Source organism: Jatropha curcas, chromosome 7 (genome assembly GCF_041381405.1).
Source record: "Jatropha curcas cultivar XTBG-Jc1 chromosome 7, XTBG_Jcur_1.0, whole genome shotgun sequence".
NCBI classification, from domain to species: Eukaryota; Viridiplantae; Streptophyta; class Magnoliopsida; order Malpighiales; family Euphorbiaceae; genus Jatropha; species Jatropha curcas.
Window position 1 is genome coordinate 787,267 of NC_143157.1, and position 21,161 is coordinate 808,427.

Genomic DNA, 21,161 nt, shown 5'->3' on the forward strand with positions numbered 1-21,161 from the left:
TTATAAGAAATTATCAGCATAGCAACGGAATACGTTTCTAAATAACAAGAATCCGTTGCTAAATAACTTATATTGTTTCTTTAATTGATAATAAATAATATTTAAAAATTAATTTTTTGATATATGAATGCTTTTTATTATTTCTTATATTCCATTTTGATAAAAAAAATGTTACGATTTCTAATAGTTTAGGAGTCAAATAAATTGATAGTAGCTTTATTTTAGATTTTATAATTATTTTAAAATTTATATTACAATCAAACCATAATAATAAATATATTCTAATTTTTTTAAATAAAAAGTTCATATATCAAATAATTAATTTTTAAATATTACTTATTATCAATAAAAGAAAGAATTTAAGAATATTAAAAATAATAATAGAGATTATCCTTACTATTAAATTAAACTCCCTGATTCACACAAATGTATTATGTTAATTCAAGGTGAAGAATGAATCTATTTTTTATTTACAATTTAAGTCTTAATTATAATTTATGGTGCTATTATAACAAAATGTTAAAGTTCAGGGTGAAATTGTCATAAATGTCGAATTAGAATAAAATTGCAACAAAAATTCAGGTTGAAATTGGCATAAAGTTCAAATCAGAGTGAAATTGTAACAAAACATAAAGTTGAGGGTGAAACAATATATTAAATCTTAGGTTTAATATTAATTTTTGAGTCAACTTGATAGATTACAGGAACATAGATTTTATTGTTTGTTTGATTTATTACATAATATTAGAGAATCAATTATTATGTTAATGTTTTGATTACATATATAGTATCACTATCACTGACTAATTCTGGGTTTGACGTTTGTAATGTTCAGTGTTGCATTGTCAATGGTTACATGTATGTGATTATGCCACCTAATTGTAAATGATTAGTAGATATAGAAAGTTGTTTATTTTAGAAAGTATTGCATTGATTGAATTTCTTGATTCATGACGTGTAAATAACAGATTGGCATTCAGTTAATCATATCATAAGCTTCGAGTCTCTTAAAACTATACCCACTACCTATAAAGTTTCTTAAAGCAATTATTTAAAATGAATAAAACACACACATCATTATCATTATATATAATATATATAAAGAAAAGATAATTATTGGTTTTCTTTTATCATTATGTCCACCAAAACTCATGTTTCACACTATAATCAATTCATAATTCCTACTAATAATAATTTTAATAAAATTCTCCAAATCCAGCTGCAGAATCCAAAGCTAGAAGTTTAATCTTTACATTAATTCAATCTATACTGTGATCTCTTCAACTAAAGTACTCTCTCTGTTCCATTTTATTTGCATGGTTTGACAAAGTACACATATTAAGGATTTAAAGCTATTTTATCATTTTTTACCCTTGACTCATTGAAGATATTAACAAAAGTCTCTCGTTTAATAAAGGATCATAAATATTATTATGGGAAAAATAATTATTTATATGTAAAAATTTATAAACCTTGTAAACATTTTGGAACATCGAAAAGAAGAATAACAAGCAAACAAAATGGGACGGAGAGAATATAATTTATTAATAAGTCAAATTAATAAACAATTATTTATAGCAAATCATAAAAATAAAAAAAATTAATTTCTCATTTCAATAGAATTAGTTAAATTCTTAAAATTAATATTATTATTCAAAATCATAGCATCTTCGATTTATTTAGAATTAAATTGATAATTTCAACGTCTTTAAAAGAGATTAAGTTAATCACCGATGATATTCCACTGCTAGTTTGTTAAATATAATATTATCGATTATATATATATATATATATATATATATATATATATATAAAAGTCCTATGTATTACTGATTTCAAATCAAAATTATGAATTAGTTCTTGAATTTGATAATAATAGATGCAATACAAATTGTAAATTATAAATTAGATTTTTTCTTTCTTTTTTGTATGTTTTAATTTTGTATTTTAAGTATTACTAATTAACAAATATATATATTTAACACAATAATTTTATATATTTTTATTAATAAATTTATTTAAAAGTCTAATAGATATTTCAAATGTGTTTTTAAAGTGTTCAATAAGTGTTTTAAGTGCCTTACATGTCTCAATTAAATGTTCGAAATTAATAAAAAAATTAAATAATATGACATGTTTTTAAAGCGTTTCACACGTAGAGATAGTTTCCAAAAAATGGAGGGATAGCACATGTGTACGTTGAACTAAGATCTCTGTATAACTTAGCTTGTCGAACATTTTTTTAAAAGTAAACTTAGCTTATTGATTGAACATAAATATTTTAAAATAGATAAAAACAAAAGTGCAGATAAGATTATCTTGCGGGACAATCATTCATCAATTAGGTCCGTAATAGAGGGAACAAAATACAAATGATGTGATTTTGTAAATATTCAAAATTTTTTCACTGATTCACAGTAAATTGTTTCTTTGACTAATAAAAGAAAAAAAAAAAAAAAGTAAAGAAGTGGAGATACAATGGGATAACCATTTCAGTCTTGGGACCTGAAAAAGAAAAATAAATATAAAATGACTTCGCAAAGACTTTTGAGTTGATAAGATTGTAATGTAGGAATTTGTTTAACAATAAAAAGATCAAACACTGATTGGTTCTACTTTAATTTTGTTTGCAGAAATCACTCATTTGCCTTTTTTTTTTTTTTTTTTTTTAAGATATTGATGGATATTTAAACCTAACTTTATTATTTTGAAAAGAATTTTATTATGTTAGTAAGGACTTTCTTTGAATATTCAATTGGATTAAATGCCTATTTGCATAATAAATTTTTACAATTTCATATTTTTATAGTATATATATATATATATATATATATATATATATATATATATATTTTGATACAGCTAATGATGATACATATCTCATTTTTCTTTATAATTTTTATCAATATCATCTCTCATGCACGGCACTACAAGAAATTATGAGAATAGCAACCGCATTTCGTTTCTAAATTATGAAAAGCACGTTGCTTTAAGTTTAGAAACCGAAATTGTTCATGTCTCTCGGCCACATTTCTAAGGCGCTTTAGCACCAGGTTTACATTCGTTTCTAAACAGCGGCCGGTTTTCTGCTGCTAATGGACGGAAAATAAGTTTCTAATTTTGGCAACATTTCATTTCCCAATCAATCCGTTGCCATCCGTCTCTAAATCGGACCCAACTATTCGGTTCGACCTGTTTGATGGGTTTTATACCAATTAAAAATTCCTTATTTTATTTTGCTATAAGAAATATATAATATTTTAATAGATACCTCTAAATTATTTTATTCTATTAGAGTTCAATATAAATTTTTGAGTCAACTTGATATATTAGGGCAACATAGATTTTGTTGTTTGTTTGATTTATTACATAATATTAGAGAATCAATTACTATGTTAATGTTTTGATTACATATATAGTATCACTATCAGTGACTAATTTTGAGTTTGATGGTTGTAATTCTAAGTGTTTATTCATGTGATTATGCCACCTAATTGTCAATGATTAGTAGATAAAACAAAAAAGATATAGAAAGTAGTTTATTTTAGGAAGTATCGCATTAATTGAATTTATTGATTTATAATGCTATCTATAAAGTTTTTTTTTTTTTTAATATTTACATAAAGTATCCAGATCCGTGTCTATTCTAACTAAGAAACTGCCTATGAAGTTGCTTAAAGCAATTCTTTAAAATGAAATAAAACATATATATAAAGATGATTACATTACAACTTTATGAACTCCAAAAGGGAGACAAGTCCTTGCAAAGTCTTCTTATATTTTTTTTTGCTTTCATACTTTTGAGTCCTTGAACTATATGTTGGGTCCCAACATCAACATATATGGCTATTCCACTTCTCATTATTATCACAATCCTTTTTTTTTTTTTTTTTTAAATCTTTGAAACTAAAGCAATTATTTTAAATGGAATAAAGTATAATCAACTCAAAGTCTTTGTGAAGTCTATTCTGTTTCTTTTTCTTTTTCTTCTACACATTTTTCCAAATGCCAACACTCAAAGGATTGTCCACTTTCTTTACCTTTTTTGTTGTTAATTATTGCTTTGTTACCTTATAATAAATCCATTGCCCCAATAAAATAAAATGACAGCAATTGCATTATCATAAACAACTGACAAGATAACATTTATATTTTAGAATGATCAGTTAAATTTACATCAATATAAATCATCGAAATTAATAAATAAAAATAAAGTTTTATAATTTTGAGTTACTTTTTATTTTTGACTAATGAAAATTAAAACAAAATAATTAAGTGTTGTCAAAATAAAATTATTCGGACTTATTAATTTTAATTTCAAAAATAGAGCTATTATTGAGGTCGGTCCATGATTTAAAGATGCAGGCTCAATCTACAGAAAATCTTAGAAATTGTTTTTTTTTTTTACGTGATAAGGCACAAAGTGAAAATTTTGAGTTTATTATGATATTTTATATTTTAATTAAGATTATGAGACAATTTTATTTTAATGAGGAATTACAATAATTTATTTCCTTAAAAAAATAGACTTTGCAATAACTGCAGTCTAACTAAACAAGATTTTTTAGCAAGGTTTTGAAATGATATTAAAGGGGGAAAAAAAAAAAAACCAAGAATCTCATCTAGATATTTTTATATATGGCGATAACTCCTTTATGCCAAAAGGAAAAGAAGAATCAAGTATATTTACATTCATGCGTGGATGTCCTCTACTGTTCCTCTTTAATATTTCACACATAGCAAGTTCTACATATAGCGGCGTGAAATTCATATACAAATATATTATCAACAAAAACTGGATAACACATGCGCCAATAATAAAAGACAATTTTTGTCTCCGATACAAAGGATAATTACTATTATCAATTTTGAGAACGACTGATGTCCTATATTGGATATGGGATAACTTCTGTCTCCTATACTAATAACAAATATTGCCATAAATTTTGGAGACGATTGACGTCCTATGTAGGATACAATTTATATCTCATATTTTTAAGACAATTATCGTCAATTTTGGGGATAACAAACGTCCTATATATAAGGGATAAAACTTATGTCTCATATATTAAGAACAATTATTGTCTTCAATTTTGAGGACGACTAACGTCCCATATGGAGGGGATAATTTCTGTCTCCTATACTTATAACAAGTACTCATTCTGTTCTCTTTATACAGAGAAACTTTCTAATTTGGGTGTTTCCTTTATATAGAGAACTTTGCTCAAAATGAAAATTTAGAATGTGAGATGAAAAAGACCAAGATGTCCTCATTTTAGCTCTGTAATCTGCGTGCAGATTGTGCTCTGAACGAGAAAAGTGTCAGACAAAAAATGAAAGATATTTAATGCATTTAAGTTTCTAAAGTCTAGAAGGATGACTATTTTGCAAAGTGTATTTTTAACGGTGTGCTCGATTTTTGGATGTAAGCACAAACATGAGCGAAAATTTGCAAAATTATTCAAAATATGGACAACCAATTGGATGCATTACAATTTTGAAAACCCTTTTATATCGATATTACACCTTGTAAATATGTACATGAATTTCGTTAACTCCGAATTATTTAATGTAATTTTATAATGTAACTGAGTATGGATGAAAAATTCGTGCTCGTGTTTTGAACAAGTTGTACAAAGTGGGAAAAAAAATCGGCTATAATTATAAATTATTTGTACCCTAGTTGGATTCCCCTTTAAGTGAAAAATAGATTAGTGGTACCCTATTTCTAGAGAGGCATCACTTACAAACAGTCATCTCAAACCACTTTAAAATCCATTCATTTTTCATGCGCCAGAGAACGAATTGTCATGCGACATCTTAATGGGATTTTTGTTGCAACTCAGAAAAAAGCATGGTGTTTACATAATTCTTTACATGATCTGGTATATTTTCTTTTTGTTTTTTCTTTTCTCATTGCCTAAAACAACATTTTCGGTATGACTCATTTTAGGAACCACCACAATGCTTTCTTCTGCATCAGGTAAGGAGTTCAAGTCTGGAAAACGGAAAGTTGCGTGCATATCATGAGAATGTGTGAGCGACCATGATGCAAGAAATAACATTCCCCTCTTTCTCTTGCCCTTAGTTTGAAAAGCTTATGAATGCAATTACATGTTCACGTTCTGTTTTCAATTCATATAAGTGCATATTATAGAAGTTGAGGAGCCAGTGAGAGCATAAAAAATTTTGGTTCCACATTTTCGTCATATTTGTGCATATAAAATAAAAATTCCTCAGGACTTTATAAAATGAGGGAAATTCAAAATTTCAAAAGTGAGATTTTAATTTGGAAAAATTAGAAAATGGAGAAATTAACTCCATTATCTCAGAATTCCCTCTAATTTCAGCTCAAATCCCCTTCAATTTGACTAAAATCGTGTAATTAATGTTAGTTTGAAAGTCTACTTGTATGAGTTGTCTATGTATCAAATAAAGAGCCTATTTAATGCTGTTTAGGGGTAAAATAGGCATAATTTAGGAAAAATATTCGGTTTAACTACCATCTTAATCCATGTGCAAATTCAGTTATCTCTATATAAAGAGAACAGAGGGAGTATGTCATATATTAAAACGGGAAAAAACTAATCATCAAAGTCGCCATTTGGTGGAATGGTCTAGAGAGTTGGAAGAACTTTTGGGTTAAACGTGCTCGCTTAAGGGAAATTATCGAGAGAAAAATATATGGAATTGATAACAAAAAATAATTTATGTTCTCTGATTTGTTTAATAAGAGTTTTTTGAGTTGAAAGTGTGTAAAAATGTGTGAAGAATTGTCTTTTACTTGTATGTAGTTCTTTATATAGAGGAAAGAGCGGTGGGGTAGTGGAGAGATTCTCTCCACTACTAACTGCCATAATATTTAGTTGAGGATTTTCAGGGATATTGGGTTACATATGATTTTATTAAATATATTTATATATCAATTTAATCAGATATTTTATTTTATTATCAAGAGTCCCCCCCCCCCCTAAAAAAAAAGGGTTTGGTCATTTATGTCCAAATGTGTCTGTCTATTGCAAACTGTTTCTGTGTGTGTATCTGTTTAAGTCCATCTGTCAATGAGCTTTTTGGAGCTCGGCCAAGACAGCTTAAGTCTATAAGTTAGGGAGCTTGTTTTGAAGCTCGACAAGGACTGCTTAACTCCTTACGTCAGGGAGCTTATTTTGAAGCTCGGCTAGGACTGCTTAAGTCTATACGTCAGGGAGATTGTTTTGAAGCTCGGCTAGAACTGCTTAAGTTTGTAAGTCAGGGAGTTTGTTTTGAAGCTCGTATATGACTACTTAAGTCCGTGAGTCAAGGAGAATATTTTGAAGCTCGGCCTAGCAGGGAGCTTATTTTGAAGCTTGACTAGGACTTAAGTCCATAAGTCAGGGAGCTTGTTTTGAAGCTCGGCCTGGACTACTTAAGTCCGTAAGTCAGGGAGCTTATTTTGAAGCTCGGCAAGGACTGCTTAAGTCCATACGTCAAAGAGCTTGTTTTGATGCTCGGCCAAGACTGCTTAAGTTTGTAAGTTAGAGAGAAGCAAGGAGAGTTTTTTTATGAAAATCCTTAGGAAAAACTTAACATATATAGCCATTTCCTATACCCTAGATCGGCATGCCCTTCCGATCTCTCCTGATCCTCTAGTTCGTCTTTCTGCACAAGACGTTCTAACTCTCTTTTGAGTTGCTAGCAAGCTTCAGTGTCATGCCTAATGTCTCTATGGAACTCACAGTATCGACATTTGTCTCTATTTTCGCTGGTATCTTCCTTCAATTTCTTGGGGAAGCTTATCTATACTTTATTACCTTGCTCCAATATCCATGCTAGTATATAAGCATGTGATTTATTTGGGGGGGGGGGGGTGAACTCCCTTTCTTTAGTGAACTTGATCTTTCTGTGATAAGGGGCTTTGACTAGGTAGCTTGTTTTTAGGTGTCTGATGGACGACCTTCCCCTTGTTGGAGATGAGTATCGCCTTCCACTATGTTTATCATTTCGAGGTGAGCTTTTTTATTGTGCGAGGTAGGCTTCATCAAGTTTTGTGTACTTATGAGCTCTTGCCATTAGTTCAGCAAAAGATAGAGGAGGGTAAACGCTTATACTTTCAAAAAGGTTATTATAATTACAGTTCTTTACCATGGTGCTAATGGTGACTTTGTCATTTAAGTTCTCCACTTACATTGCTAATCCTTGAAATTTTACTACATATTGTCTTAATGACTCTCCTTCTTCTCGCTTCAGATCAATGAGGTCAGAGGAAATTTTCTTCTAGGGGACACTAGTGATGAACTGAGCTCTAAATTGTGTTGATAATTAAGCAAAAGATTGGATAGAGCTAGTTTTTAGCATCTGATACCACTCTTGGGCAACGCCTTTGAGCGTGATTGGGAATACTTTGCACATAAAGCCTTCTGAACTGGTCTGCAAGTACATAACTGTTCTGAATGTTGATAGGTGGCTTCAGGGATCGATAGTGCTGTTGTAAGTTTGGAAGATTGGCATCTTGAACTTTAGCGGGAAAGATGAGCTCAGGATATTCGAAGATAGGAGTGATTCATCCCTGAGTCCGAAGTTTTCGATCTCTCCATGCTTCTTACATTCTCTAAAGGTCTGTTTGACAACATTACGAAGATCGGCGTTGTTTGCTACAGGTGGAGCGAACTCCCTACTGTCATGCATATAAGAGCTCTGGTGAGCTTTTGACTCAACCTCCAGCAGCTCGGTTAGAGGTTCGTCCTGAAAAGGCATGTTGTTCTTTTGTCTCTTAGATATATTCGACAGACTTGGGTGCTCTTGATGGCCGTCAACATGCATGCCTGTGCTGTTTGGGAATTGACGCTCATTCTCCTACTGAGGTTTGGTTAGCAGCACTCAAGTATAGTGGTGAACTGCTCATAAGCTCGAGTTAGGGCAACTCCACTTGAGGATCGGTCACCGGAGGAGGTGGCATTGACACTTGATTATTAGGTCTCTCTTACTCTCTCACCACTTCCTCTAAGCTTGGGTTTCTAAGTGAGCTGTTGGACATGGTAAAAAAGGGATTTTGTTTCAGGTCTGAAAGAATCGTGAGGTGTGTTCCATGCTCACTGCACCATTTAATAACAAAAAAAATTTATGTTCTCTAATTTATTTAATGAGAGTTTTTTGAGATCAAAGTATGAAAAAATTTGAGAAGAATTGTCTTTTGCTTCTCGTATGTAGTTCTTTATATAAAGGAAAGAGAGGTGGGGTAGTGGAGAGATTCTCTCCACTACTAACCGCCAGAATATTCAGTTGAGGATTTTCAGAGATATTGGATAAGATATGATTTTATTAAATATATTTATATAACAATTTAATCAGATATTTTATTTTATTATCAGGAATGAAATTTTTTAATAACCAATTAACATAAATAATAAATATTGTTCAAAAACTAGTTGATAAGTATAACTTACTAATTTATGAACATATGTAATCTCCTAAAATAAAGTATTTTTTTAACTATTAAAATAATAATATGGGACTAAATATTTTATGACCATGGTTTACTAATGCTATTTTATTTTTAAAATTGTCTTACTTTTTTAGAAGAATTTTTTTTTAATCTTTGGGATGGAAATATATGTATAAAAGAGAGAGGGACAGAGAGCGACTACAAGTCTAGGAATAGGAATAACTTGTCTCGACGTGATCTATGATAAAGTCTCTATTTTTATTGATTCGATCTATATATATGAGTGGGCTAATAAACCGGTTCTGAACAAATCTAATCCTTTAAAAATTGAATTTTATTGAGAATGCATAATCATTTAAAAATTGTGGTATTACATGGATTAATTTTGTGCAAAAAACTTCTTGTGAATATATGTATTTAATTGGGCATTTTTTATTTTTATTTTATTTTTCTAACTAATTGAGCTCTTTCGAAATAAAATAGTATTGAGTCATTACACTATATATTTTCTCTTTCCCTTCTAGTTGTCTAATTCTAATTTTAATTTGGGGCTGCTGCTCATCATGAGCGGTAGTCCCTTCCTTCTAGTTTTTCTTTTGATTCAACTTCTACTCTTTTTTCTTCTCAGATATATTTTTCCTATAATAAATCTATTTTGATTTTTATTATTGTTATTTTCTCTCTAGGGCTTGAACCCTTCTTTGTGAGGATTTATTAGTAAATATAAGTATAATATTTAATTTTATTTGGTTACAGACCTTAGATTTGATTCGTATATGTGGATTTTTGATCAATGAAGCCTGTACAGTCTATTCCTCTATTGATATGCATAGAGTAAGAACTCATTTGTGTACATTATATGTTGCAATTTCTTGAAAAACAATTAAGGTCCTAATCAATTAAAGGACTAATTACTCGAAGGTTTACATCTTTTGTCAATATCATCTTCAAGCGAAAAGATCTATTATTATATCTTTTTATTTATAGTTTCATTATTTAAAAGAATATATACAATTCTTTAGATTTGTTAAAAGATCAACGAATTTTATTAGCTTATAATGATAGTAAAATTGTTTGATATATATGATTATTTATAATATTTAGTATTATAATTAATGAATTATATTTTTCAAAAAAATTAAGATTATTAAAATTTTTAATATTTATAAGAGAAATTGACATATATTAAATTAGGGATCTGGATGGTTCCTATCAGATGATGAGAGAGAAAATAATGGAAACTTCTTCTACGTCACTGGATCCTATAACATACCAATTCACCCAACATCATCATCAACAATGAAATATCAACTTCATCACTTCTCTATATCTGAGTAATTCTATACATGACACTAAGCAAACCCATTTCATGTTCATATAAAAATATTGAACAGCGCGGTAAGTTGTTTTGGAAACAGTAGTCACAACAAAAATCCAACAAACATGCAAAAGCTACTTTTAACTTTACATAAATATAAACATACTATTAAAAGATCACGTGCACAACTTTCGAAAGGGACAGTGTCGTCTATATATAAATCTCACCCTATACTTTCACCGATTATCCTTATATCCCTTGAACTTTACGGAGAATTTATCATGACTTTACACTTTCACATTTCAATAACTATAACTCGCCAAAATGAAATGTGAAAATGTTTTGTGCCATGATTGAATTCCTTCAAAAGTATTTTCTTTTAGCGAACTCATGGTTATTACCGAAATGTAAAAGCGTAAGATCATAATTGAATCCTTGCAAAGTTCAGGGGCCACAAGAATAATAAGTCAAAATTCAAGGTCAAATTTATGCATTAGACTGGTAGAGAGCCGACCAAGAACCTATATATAGTTGATCGGCTCATTAGTCATTACCTTTTAAAACTTGTTTACGTAGATGTTGATCTATTTTGAAGTGCAGCTACAATTTCAGAAATGGTAGGCCTAAGAGTAGGGACAGGATTGATGCATTTCATTGCCAACTCCAAAATAGTCATGGTCTCATATCGATCATACTCAGTCGACCTTAACTCTTCATCAACTAAGTCCAAAATACGACCATTTGCATGTAAAACACAAGCCTGCAATTACACAACAGAATTAGCTATATATGTTAACTTACAATCTTTAATTGAACATAATGGATATCACTTACTCTATCTACTAGAAACTCATAATGTTCCTTGTATCGTTCATATTCTACGCTTCGCCCACTAACAATTTCAAGCATCACAATTCCAAAACTGTAAACATCAGCTTGAACTGTTATTGAACGTTGAGTGACACGTTCAGGAGCCATATAAGCTCTGCAATATGTATGAGATTGATGGTCAGCTTTTAATAAAAAGGGTAACAAGGATAGCTATAGTTTTATGGAATTTTATTTATACCAAAAGATTGAATATTAAAGGATAGTGTCACTTACAGTGACCCTCTTGCCTTCAAACTCATAAATATTGGATCATCTTCATAAACTGTAGCCAACCCAAAACCTGATAGTTTAGCTGTAAAATCCTTATCAAGTAAAATCTTACTAGCTTTCACATTCCCATGAATAATGTTGGATTGTTTTTCCTCGTGTAGGTACTTCAATCCTTTCGCAATTCCCAGGCATATACCATACCTAGTTTTCCAATCAATTGCTGATGATTTGGGTTCTGCAAATCAAAACATACTTAAGTTTTCACTTGAAAGCATTAAAATTTTCTTTCTCCAGATTTACTATTACCAGTTAACGCACACTTAAGATCGTCTAGGAAGCAAACTTATGGAAAGTTAAACAAGAGTTTAGAACTGAATGATTACCGAACAAGGCTTGACTAAGGGAACCATTTTCCATGTATTCATATATTAGTAGACTGAGATTTTTCCCAGAATAACCACCAAGAAGTTGAACAAGATTCTCATGTCTCATCGATGTCAAGTTGAAAATTTCCCTCTGCAATAGATTTTGTTGTTTCTCCTTCAATTCAGGGGATATCTTTTTCACAGCTAAAGTCAAATCTGGGAGTTGAGCCTACAGTCACGTAGTAGATAATATTAGGGTCATGTTTGGTACACTTTTTATATAGCTTTTAGCGTTTTGACGCTACTTTCATTATTTGTAATGTTAGATGGGATAATGTTTGTACTGGTGTTTAGAGTTTGAGGAAATAGATAACAAAACATTAAACATCTAATGGCTGCTAGTACCACTAATTTTGCAGAACAGAATCCATGTTGTAAGATAAAACACAATTAATGGAGTAGAGTAGAATAGTAACCTTGTAAATTTTCCCAAGATGGCCTTCACCAATCTGCACCTTAGGGCTAAAATTTTGAGTAGCATTTATAATCTGCCTAAGGGTGATCTCTCTGCCTGCAAATCTAATTACTTTTTCTATTAAAAGAGAACAAAGTATCAGTTGAAGTTACCTGCAAATAATTGCAAACCTTCTCTTTAAAGAAATATAAGTATTGCAAAATAAAATCTCACCATTCAACTCCTTATTCCTTAGCCAAACCAATTTCCAGATGAAAGCCAATACAATCAATGGAGTCAAAATAGAACCCAGTGTAATCACTGCAATTTGCCAAGAAGACAATTTCTTTCTATTTTTTCCTGAACGCAAATAATAACAAATGGTGAAATGCAAAACTAATAAAAATTATAAAAATAACATAAAAACAAAAGAAAAGTTGTTTACTTGGAGTTACAGAAAGAGCTGCTAAAATAGGTCCGTTACGACCAACTGGGTTGTATAGAGATCCTTTGCCAGCCCAATACAGTTGAATCTTTAATAAACTGTCATTTACAGTTATTGAGAAACGTTTTACAAGCACTTGGTATGGACCTCCGGCCTCTCTTTTGATGTCCAAATTTGATAACACTCTCACGTCCTAATGCAATGATGAGCAGTTACCGAAGGGAATATAACGTAATTAAACATATTTTAATATTATATTTCATTACTGAGCATAAACATTAAGTTTGTATTCGGTAATAACTTCTTAAGTAGTTTTAAACAATTTGACTATTTAAATGCTAAATGATATTTTTTATAGTATTCAGTATATAATATACTGTTTGAACTACCTTTTATAGGTTAAAATAACTTTTTATAAAAGGTTAATCATGTAACATTTGACTTTTAATGTTTTATGAAAAGCTACTAAAATAGCTAACAGCTAATTTTGCCAAACAAACATTAAAGATTAAATAATAATGACCTATTGCATAAATTTGATCATGTATCTCCTACAATTATCATTGTGGCCTACTAAACTTTGTGAGTAGACCCATTAAGATCTTATACTTTTATGATAATTATGTCATTCTTCAAAATAAAATGTGAAAGTGTAGATTTATGATTGAACATCATAAAGTTATTTCATTTTGGCGAGGAGTATAATTATTACTAAAATGTGAAAATATATGGTTATGATTGAATCCTATAAAATTCAAGAAGCCACAAGGAGAATCAGCCAAAATTAAAAGTCAAATTTACGTATTAGACCAAATGATAATAGTATAAAAAATAAACTTTTCCAAATTATAGATACAGGTCAAATACATAAATTCATTCTTCAAGTTTGTAATTTTAATCTTATGGCACTCTAAATTTTATGAATGACTCATCTCGCCTGAATTTGTAAATTTTGAAAATATTGCACACCTTTTTATACTAAAAATAATGATTTTTACCGTTTTTAGCTTTTACACATAAAATATTAATTTGACATGTAATTAGTGTAACTTTTGGAACAGTAATATAGTGATTTTACCTGGATATACACATCGAAGATCCGTTTCCATACATTGGTGTCATTGTCAATAAAGTGAAGTTCGACGATATAATCCCCTTTGTGTAAACAGAAGGCATAATAGGTGAGAGCAACAGGACAGCAACGAGTCGTTTCATATAAAGAAGTTGTGGAGTTGCTTATGGGGAAACTTGAATTGCCTGATGGTAACCAAAATTGGCCAGAACAACAAGTATAAGCCCAATTTCTTTTTTCACTCACAAAAAAGTTTGATTTTGAAGTATCATTCTCATATTCATTTCCTTCGACTTCTAGCTGTCCACCACCACAATTTATAAACAAGGAATTGTCTGCAATCACAAAATAGAAAAAGAAAATTTAATAAAAATACCTTGGATATGTGTAGAACGTAACTATTTTTGCATTTCGAAATTAAGCAGTTTCACGAGAAAAAGAATTTCACTATTTTCAGTTTTAATATGGACTTATAACAGGAATGAAAATACAATAATTAAGGGTCATACATCGGGTATAAGAAAGTCTTTTCATATATATACGGAGAGAGAACTTACATTTGGATTTGCCGCCACAGGATGTGTTACTCATATTAAGTATTTCATTCCTAAATAAAACAACACATTTGTAAGTAAAAATTTCTATTTATTTTAAATGCTATATAAAAAGGAAATCATCACATATTTATTTGGAACAAATTATATTTATATTTATTTTTATATTTCAAAAATAAATTTTATATTTTATATTTTAATTCTTTTAAGTTTTAATCATATTACTTATTTTAATCAACAGAGTTTAGTGACTGAAGGATCTCCAAACTAAAATTGGCATGGAGAAAAATTACATATATAGCCAATGACGGAGCTAGGGGAGTCTAGAGGTGGCCCCTGCCCCCTCTAAAAAAAATTTTGCCCATAATTTTTTTTATTTTACCCCTTGAAATAGTAAATTTTTTCCATTTCACTTCCCCTTAACTCTTGAAATGTTTTTTAGCCCCTTGACTTTAATTTCTAGCTCCGTCACTGTATATAGGTGATTTCATGTATCTTTCAGGTACGTAGGTTATTTTCAGACAAAACGTGTATCGCTTTAGTAGTTGAGCATAACATATTAAAAGGAAAAAAGAGGAATTTTTTTATTAGATGAAACTTTAATATGAAATTAATATAATTGGTAGAAACAGAAGAGAAAAAAAAAATAATAATCACTTACCTATTTAGTTTTTTCCCACTGGATTTTTTTCCTATGAGGAAATCGTTTGAGGATGCAAAATTGTTGTATGATAAGTCCCTGCATATTAATATAATCCAGAATGTATAATTAAATAATGCAAAATCATTTCTTAATTATTTATTTTGCATGATAAATTAAGGAAATTTTCTTATTTTTCTAAATTTAATTATTGTATGAATTTGCATCTCAAGTAAATAAAAAATTCACCTAAAAGTAAAATTTTTAGAATAATCTATGACATGATAACATTTAATTAGGTTAAAATTGGCGTACATACATTATACTCAAGTTTAGAGCCTTCAAAGATTCTGGAATCTCACCAGTCAAGTTGTTGAAACTCAAGTCACTGTGTAATAATAATAATAATAATAATAATAATAATAATAATAATAATAATAAAATTTCTAGATTTACGAAGAGGAAAAATACTAACAGATATTTCAATGATGACCAATTGCCAATGTATTCGGGAATTTGACCATTAATGCTGCAATTCCTTAGTACCCTACAAAATGAAAAAATAAATAGATATAATAATAATAATAATTTATTATTATGATTATTTTTATATTTCAATGATGTCTTACAGACTGTATATATTTGTCATGTTTGCATGACTGCGATTGGGAAAAGTGAAGCCGCTGTTATTGAGGTCACTAACCCACCTTTTGGGAAAAGAAAATTTTTCATTAATTAATTAATTAATCAATTAAGAAAATAATAATATAAAAAAAAAACTGCACTTACAATTCCCGAAGGTTTGACATGTTAAATATTTCAGGAAACAATTTTCCTTCAAATCCATTTCCACTGAGAAATCTGTGATTTGAATAATTAATCAAGTTGGCAATTCATTTACATTTAATAATTAAATGTGAGGAATTAACATGATATATTAAAAAAAAAAAAGAAAAGAAAAATACGTACAAGGTGGTGAGATTTGTCCAGTTGGTTATAAAATTTGGTATCGGACCATTCAAATTGTTGCCGGCTAGTGCACTGCATATTTTATTTAGATTAGATCCTTAAACAAAAAAACAAAAAAAAAAAATGAAAAATGAAAAATGAAAAAGGATTTACAATAAGATGATTGAGGTAAGTCTCTTGTAACTTGGCGGCACCACCCCAGTCAGATAGTTGGAACTCGCGTCACTACAACACATGATAGTGATGTGCATTATATATATATATATATATATTAATATATTATGGTAATAAAAAATAATACTTTATTTCTGTTTTAGAAACCTACAGCTGTGCAAGATTTGCCAAGTTTCCAAGTTCCTCGGGAAGTTTTCCTGTCAATTGATTCTCTTGCAATCTCCTAATCAAATGGAACCAATGGAAAATTAATATAATGTAAGGTTGTCTTAATTTTGCAAATGCATGTTTTATTATATATAATATAACCATCAACTTATATATTAATCAAGGGTTAATTAAAATAGAGCGGCTTTGTAATCTAGAGGGATATTTAATTGAGCCTCTTTCGGCGTGAAATCCTATAAGCTAGCTTCTTACTTGTGTTTCGGAGCGTGTGAGGAACAGTTGATGTAAGTAGACAGACCCGATCATAGACTCTGTTTACTTATTTACTTACAATTGTTCAAGTGAATACAAGTTTCCAAGCTCGGATGGGATACTACCACTGAGTTGATTTTGTTCAAGTTTCCTATCAACCAATAGATGGAAAATGGTTAAAAATAAAAAAACCAATGCAAAAATAAATATATGACATTTTAGATGAGGAATGAGGATATATATATACATTGTCAAAAGATTAGAGAGACTGCCCAATGTTGAAGGAATTGAACCTGACAACATATTTCCATGCAGTACACTGAAAGAGGAAGAAAAAAAAAAAAAAAGTGAGAAAAGATAATTATTTATTACAATTCAAATTATTTTTCTCTATATCAGAAAACAACTAAATCAATTGCATATGTAAAGAATAGAATTTATTTAGAAATGAAATGATAGATTTTGGTTGAATTACATGTGTTGAACCCCCTAAGGGAATTACATTTTATTTATTTAACTAAAATGAATTAATAACTTAAGTTACGTTTGTTTTCAAAAAATAATTTATCTAAAAAACATATGTTTTAATTTTTTGATGTTTGGGGTGTCTAAGAAAATCATTTAATAGAAAATATTTTTGATTAAAGGGAAAATTAAGTCATTTTAGAAGGAAATGACTTTCCATTTTAAAAAAGGAAAAATATTTACAAAAGATAAATTATTTTCCAAAGACCTAATTTGAAAAATAAAACTTACAGACGTCTGAGAAATGAAATGTTTCCGATAGATGAAGGTATCTGGCCCGTAAATAAGTTCCTATGTAAATAGCTGCAAGGAGATAAAACAACAAACTGTTTAGTCTTCTTGGAAGAGTTAAGTAATTAAACAAGGCCTTCAAATTTTTAGTTCATTGCAACACTTTTAACTTCTAAAATTACATATATTAAATGATACAACTAATAAAATCACTCTATTTTTAATCTTCAAACTAGCAAAATTATATTTATGTGAATACTTTTTTTTACCGATTAGCTCATAAATATACTCCATCTGTTCCATTTTGTTTACTTGTTATTCCTTTTTTGAATGTTCTAAAATATTTGTAAAGTTTCTAAATTTAGATAGGTAAATAATTATTTTTTCTATAATAACTCTTATAACTATTCATTAAATGAAGAACTTTCATTAATATCTTAACGAGTTAAGGGTAAAAAATGGCAAAATAACTTTTGTTGACTAAATTTTTAATATGCGTGTTTTGTCAAATCATGCAAACAAAATGGGATAAATGAAGTATTATTTAAGCAAACTAGGAACAAATTAGTCTTTTTGTCCCAAATAAGTCGTGAAGGTTTTTGCACAGAGATTAAAAGAAGTAATTAATTTTCTTAAATTATAACAAAACTAAAAGTAATTTGGCCAAAAATTACCATTTATTTCAAAATCAATAATAACCTATGATGATAATTATTGTTTCCGATATAAATAAGAGTAATATTGAAACTCTTTAAAATATTTAAAACGATTTATATTTTGAAATAAAAATAAAATTTATTTTGAAACAAAAGTACCAAAATATAGTAGTAGGCAAGTATATGTTGCAGATTTCCAATCGTACAGCAGACTTACAGCAGTTCCAAACTTTGCAGATTTCCTATGGTATAAGGTATCGAACCGGACAATTGATTGCTTCCAATATACCTGATCAATATATGATATAATGTAGATCATGCGATTAATAAATGACATTTTGATGAACAACTAATGGATTTCCTTTTTTTTTTTATTGTTATGCATGGAATAAATTTATCTGGATTGAATTTATAACCTCATTTATAAACCAAATAAACGAGATTAAAGATTTTCTAAAACATTTTTACGAAAAAAAATTAATTCTCATGGACTTACATCGACTGCAAACGTGTCAGGTTTCCAATTGCATCAGGTAGCCCACCAGACAATTGATTGTTTGCAACATATCTGAGCAGCATCAAAGTTCACAAATATGTCATGTTATTTATTTAATAATAATACTAAATTATTATTTTTTATTCACAATTCATCAATTTGTTTAGAAAATCAAATTACACTTACAAATTCTCCAAGTACTTGAGACGACCAATACTTGGATCGATATATCCACCTGTTCCTCCTGCATCCAACATTCTGCAACTCAAACAACCAACTTAATTACTAAATATAAAAATTTATCAAAATATTTTATGTTTATGTTTCCTCAAAAAATTATATTAATAAATAAAAAAGCACTTAATTGAAATATTTATGTTTTCTAACAAAAAAAAAAAATTGAATTATTAATGTTTTGTTTTGGAGTATAGCAGTGAAGTTTATTCTACCATTGAAACCAGTAGCTCAAAGTCTCTACCATCCAAAGCAGTAAACAGTAGTTGTAGTTTAAAGTCTTTGCTTTCATTATCAACAAGGCATTAATTGGAATGGTAAATCGATAAAGTAAGTAAATTCAATTTATCATGTCAACTATAAACTCATCTAATGAAATAAAGTCATGTCAACATGTTGCTTTTTTTGCGTCCCACAAAAATAACTTCTAAACCGATAAAACTAGGCTTCTATCTCTAAAAAAACTAGAAATGTAAAAGAATTAACTGGGAATAAACTAGAAAAAAATAAGCTAAATATTGACATGACTTTATTTCATTAGGTGAGTCTACAACTAATGCAGCAAACTGAGTCTACCTGTGAATTTTTTGGCAAATGATCTCAATCTTCGGATGAAACCTGGTGTAGTTTTGGTAGCCAACACCCAAGAAAATATTTAAAAAATTATTCTTATGAAAAGTTATATTTTGATCCCTAAAAATATTAAGAACTATATTTTTCCCCTAAATTTTTAAAAATTTTATTTCGCACCTCAAATAATTTTTTCTAGTTTCTCTCTGGCTGGAAGCTATATATATATAATCAAAGAAAAATTTAAACTTTTATCTAAGAGAATATGAATAATATTGAGTTGATGAGAAACATACATATCAGATACGTGACATGTCTTGTTGTTATCACCACAGTTGCACCAGATCGTAACAGCATAAACTCCTTCATTTGGATTATCACAATAAGAAGGACGACTAAAGGATGGTGTTGGAACTATCCCCATCTTAGATAACACTTCTCCAAGAGCATCAACTGCAAAAATTCACATCTTGAACTTAAAACAAAACTTGTTGAAAAAACTTTAATATATTCATTCGAATTTTTAATAATTAAATTAATTCTTATGGTTCTACATAACAAAAAATATTTTTATTTTCTAATAAAATATAACATTTCACGATAATTGAATAAAAAAAAACCGTAAGAGTTCAATATTGGTTGGAACTCTTTTTTTTAATCAAAGATCTCGAATTCTGCAGTATTTAAACTGAATATAGTCAGCACCTAATGGACTTCTCACTTTGGAATACTGGTCGATGGTAGGAAAGTAAATCAAAATTTTCTTGGCTGTTTTTTACATCATAAAATTCATTTTAAAAAGGAAAGACAAAATAATTAAATAATTAAGAAATAGATTTTATAATAATTAGTACCTTCATCTGGAGGTAAGTCGAAATCAGTATTCCCAAATCCAAATAAACATAAACAGAGGAGGATGAAGAAGGGAGCAAAGTTAGTGATGGCCATTTTTTTCTTCACTTGCAGTTTAACATGTAACTCTTCAAAGATATAGGATATCACCGCTCACCTCCAAAAGCAATACCTTTCAATGTCTTCTTTTACTTTCTCTTTTAAAAGTTGATCAAAGAGCATTGGGTATATTATTGGTCCACGTTACATCTTGGATTGGACTCAATTTTATTTGTACAATTATAGATATTTTCAGGCAAATTTACATTGTCAATCAGTATAGTTTGACTCGTCTTCTTACTTATGTGAGGATTAAGAGATTTTGAGTTCGAATCATTTTTAATATATAAACTTTCTTCATTCAGCAGAACAGTTACATGCAAACACTGCAATAATGTTACCTGGAGATGGGAAATATGATTTAATAGAGACTTCGTCGTGAGTAAATTCTAGGTTTTTTTTTTTTTAATTTTTTATTTTACCCAACTTTTACTACAACTGAGCAAAAACCTCAACTATGAGCTTTTTTGGAGGGTTTTTGTTCTGATTTTTTTCCCTCTCAAATATTATTGAGAGAGATAAATAGTTCCATTCAAACATTCCATAGCGTCGGAATTATACCCTA

General features: G+C 29.2%; 1 protein-coding gene across 5 annotated transcripts; it reads right to left on the bottom strand.

The window, feature by feature from the left end:
- Positions 1–10,721: 10,721 nt before the first annotated feature.
- On the bottom strand, positions 10,722–20,674 carry LOC105641041 (putative LRR receptor-like serine/threonine-protein kinase At1g53440). Of its 5 annotated transcripts, XM_020682071.3 has the most exons (26): positions 20,500–20,673; positions 19,942–20,098; positions 19,652–19,693; positions 19,028–19,099; positions 18,842–18,913; positions 18,563–18,634; positions 17,690–17,761; positions 17,181–17,252; positions 17,013–17,084; positions 16,665–16,736; positions 16,493–16,564; positions 16,340–16,411; positions 16,160–16,231; positions 16,000–16,077; positions 15,846–15,917; positions 15,690–15,758; positions 15,392–15,469; positions 14,734–14,783; positions 14,183–14,511; positions 13,105–13,297; positions 12,894–13,019; positions 12,682–12,797; positions 12,224–12,434; positions 11,844–12,075; positions 11,574–11,724; positions 10,722–11,499 (listed from the first exon to the last, which is right to left on the bottom strand). In XM_020682071.3, the coding sequence occupies exons 1-26, from the start codon at positions 20,591–20,593 to the stop codon at positions 11,308–11,310; spliced, it is 2,910 nt and encodes a 969-aa protein (XP_020537730.1). In that variant the 5' UTR covers positions 20,594–20,673; the 3' UTR covers positions 10,722–11,307. The 5 variants fall into 5 exon arrangements, with proteins under 5 accessions (XP_020537730.1, XP_020537732.1, XP_020537731.1 ...); XM_020682073.3 differs by lacking the exon at positions 16,000–16,077 and having other exon boundaries at positions 20,500–20,674; XM_020682072.3 differs by lacking the exon at positions 15,690–15,758 and having other exon boundaries at positions 20,500–20,674.
- Positions 20,675–21,161: the final 487 nt, after the last annotated feature.

Excerpts from the sequence above, each read along its gene's own strand:
- LOC105641041 (XM_020682071.3), bottom strand. The coding sequence starts at position 20,593 with ATGGCCATCACTAACTTTGCTCCCTTCTTCATCCTCCTCTGTTTATGT. Across the intron at positions 16,232-16,339 it reads TGGACAAATCTCACCACCTT|ATTTCTCAGTGGAAATGGAT; the intron begins GTACGTATTTTT and ends TTCAAATCACAG. Across the intron at positions 11,500-11,573 it reads ATGAGTTTCTAGTAGATAGA|GCTTGTGTTTTACATGCAAA; the intron begins GTAAGTGATATC and ends GTGTAATTGCAG.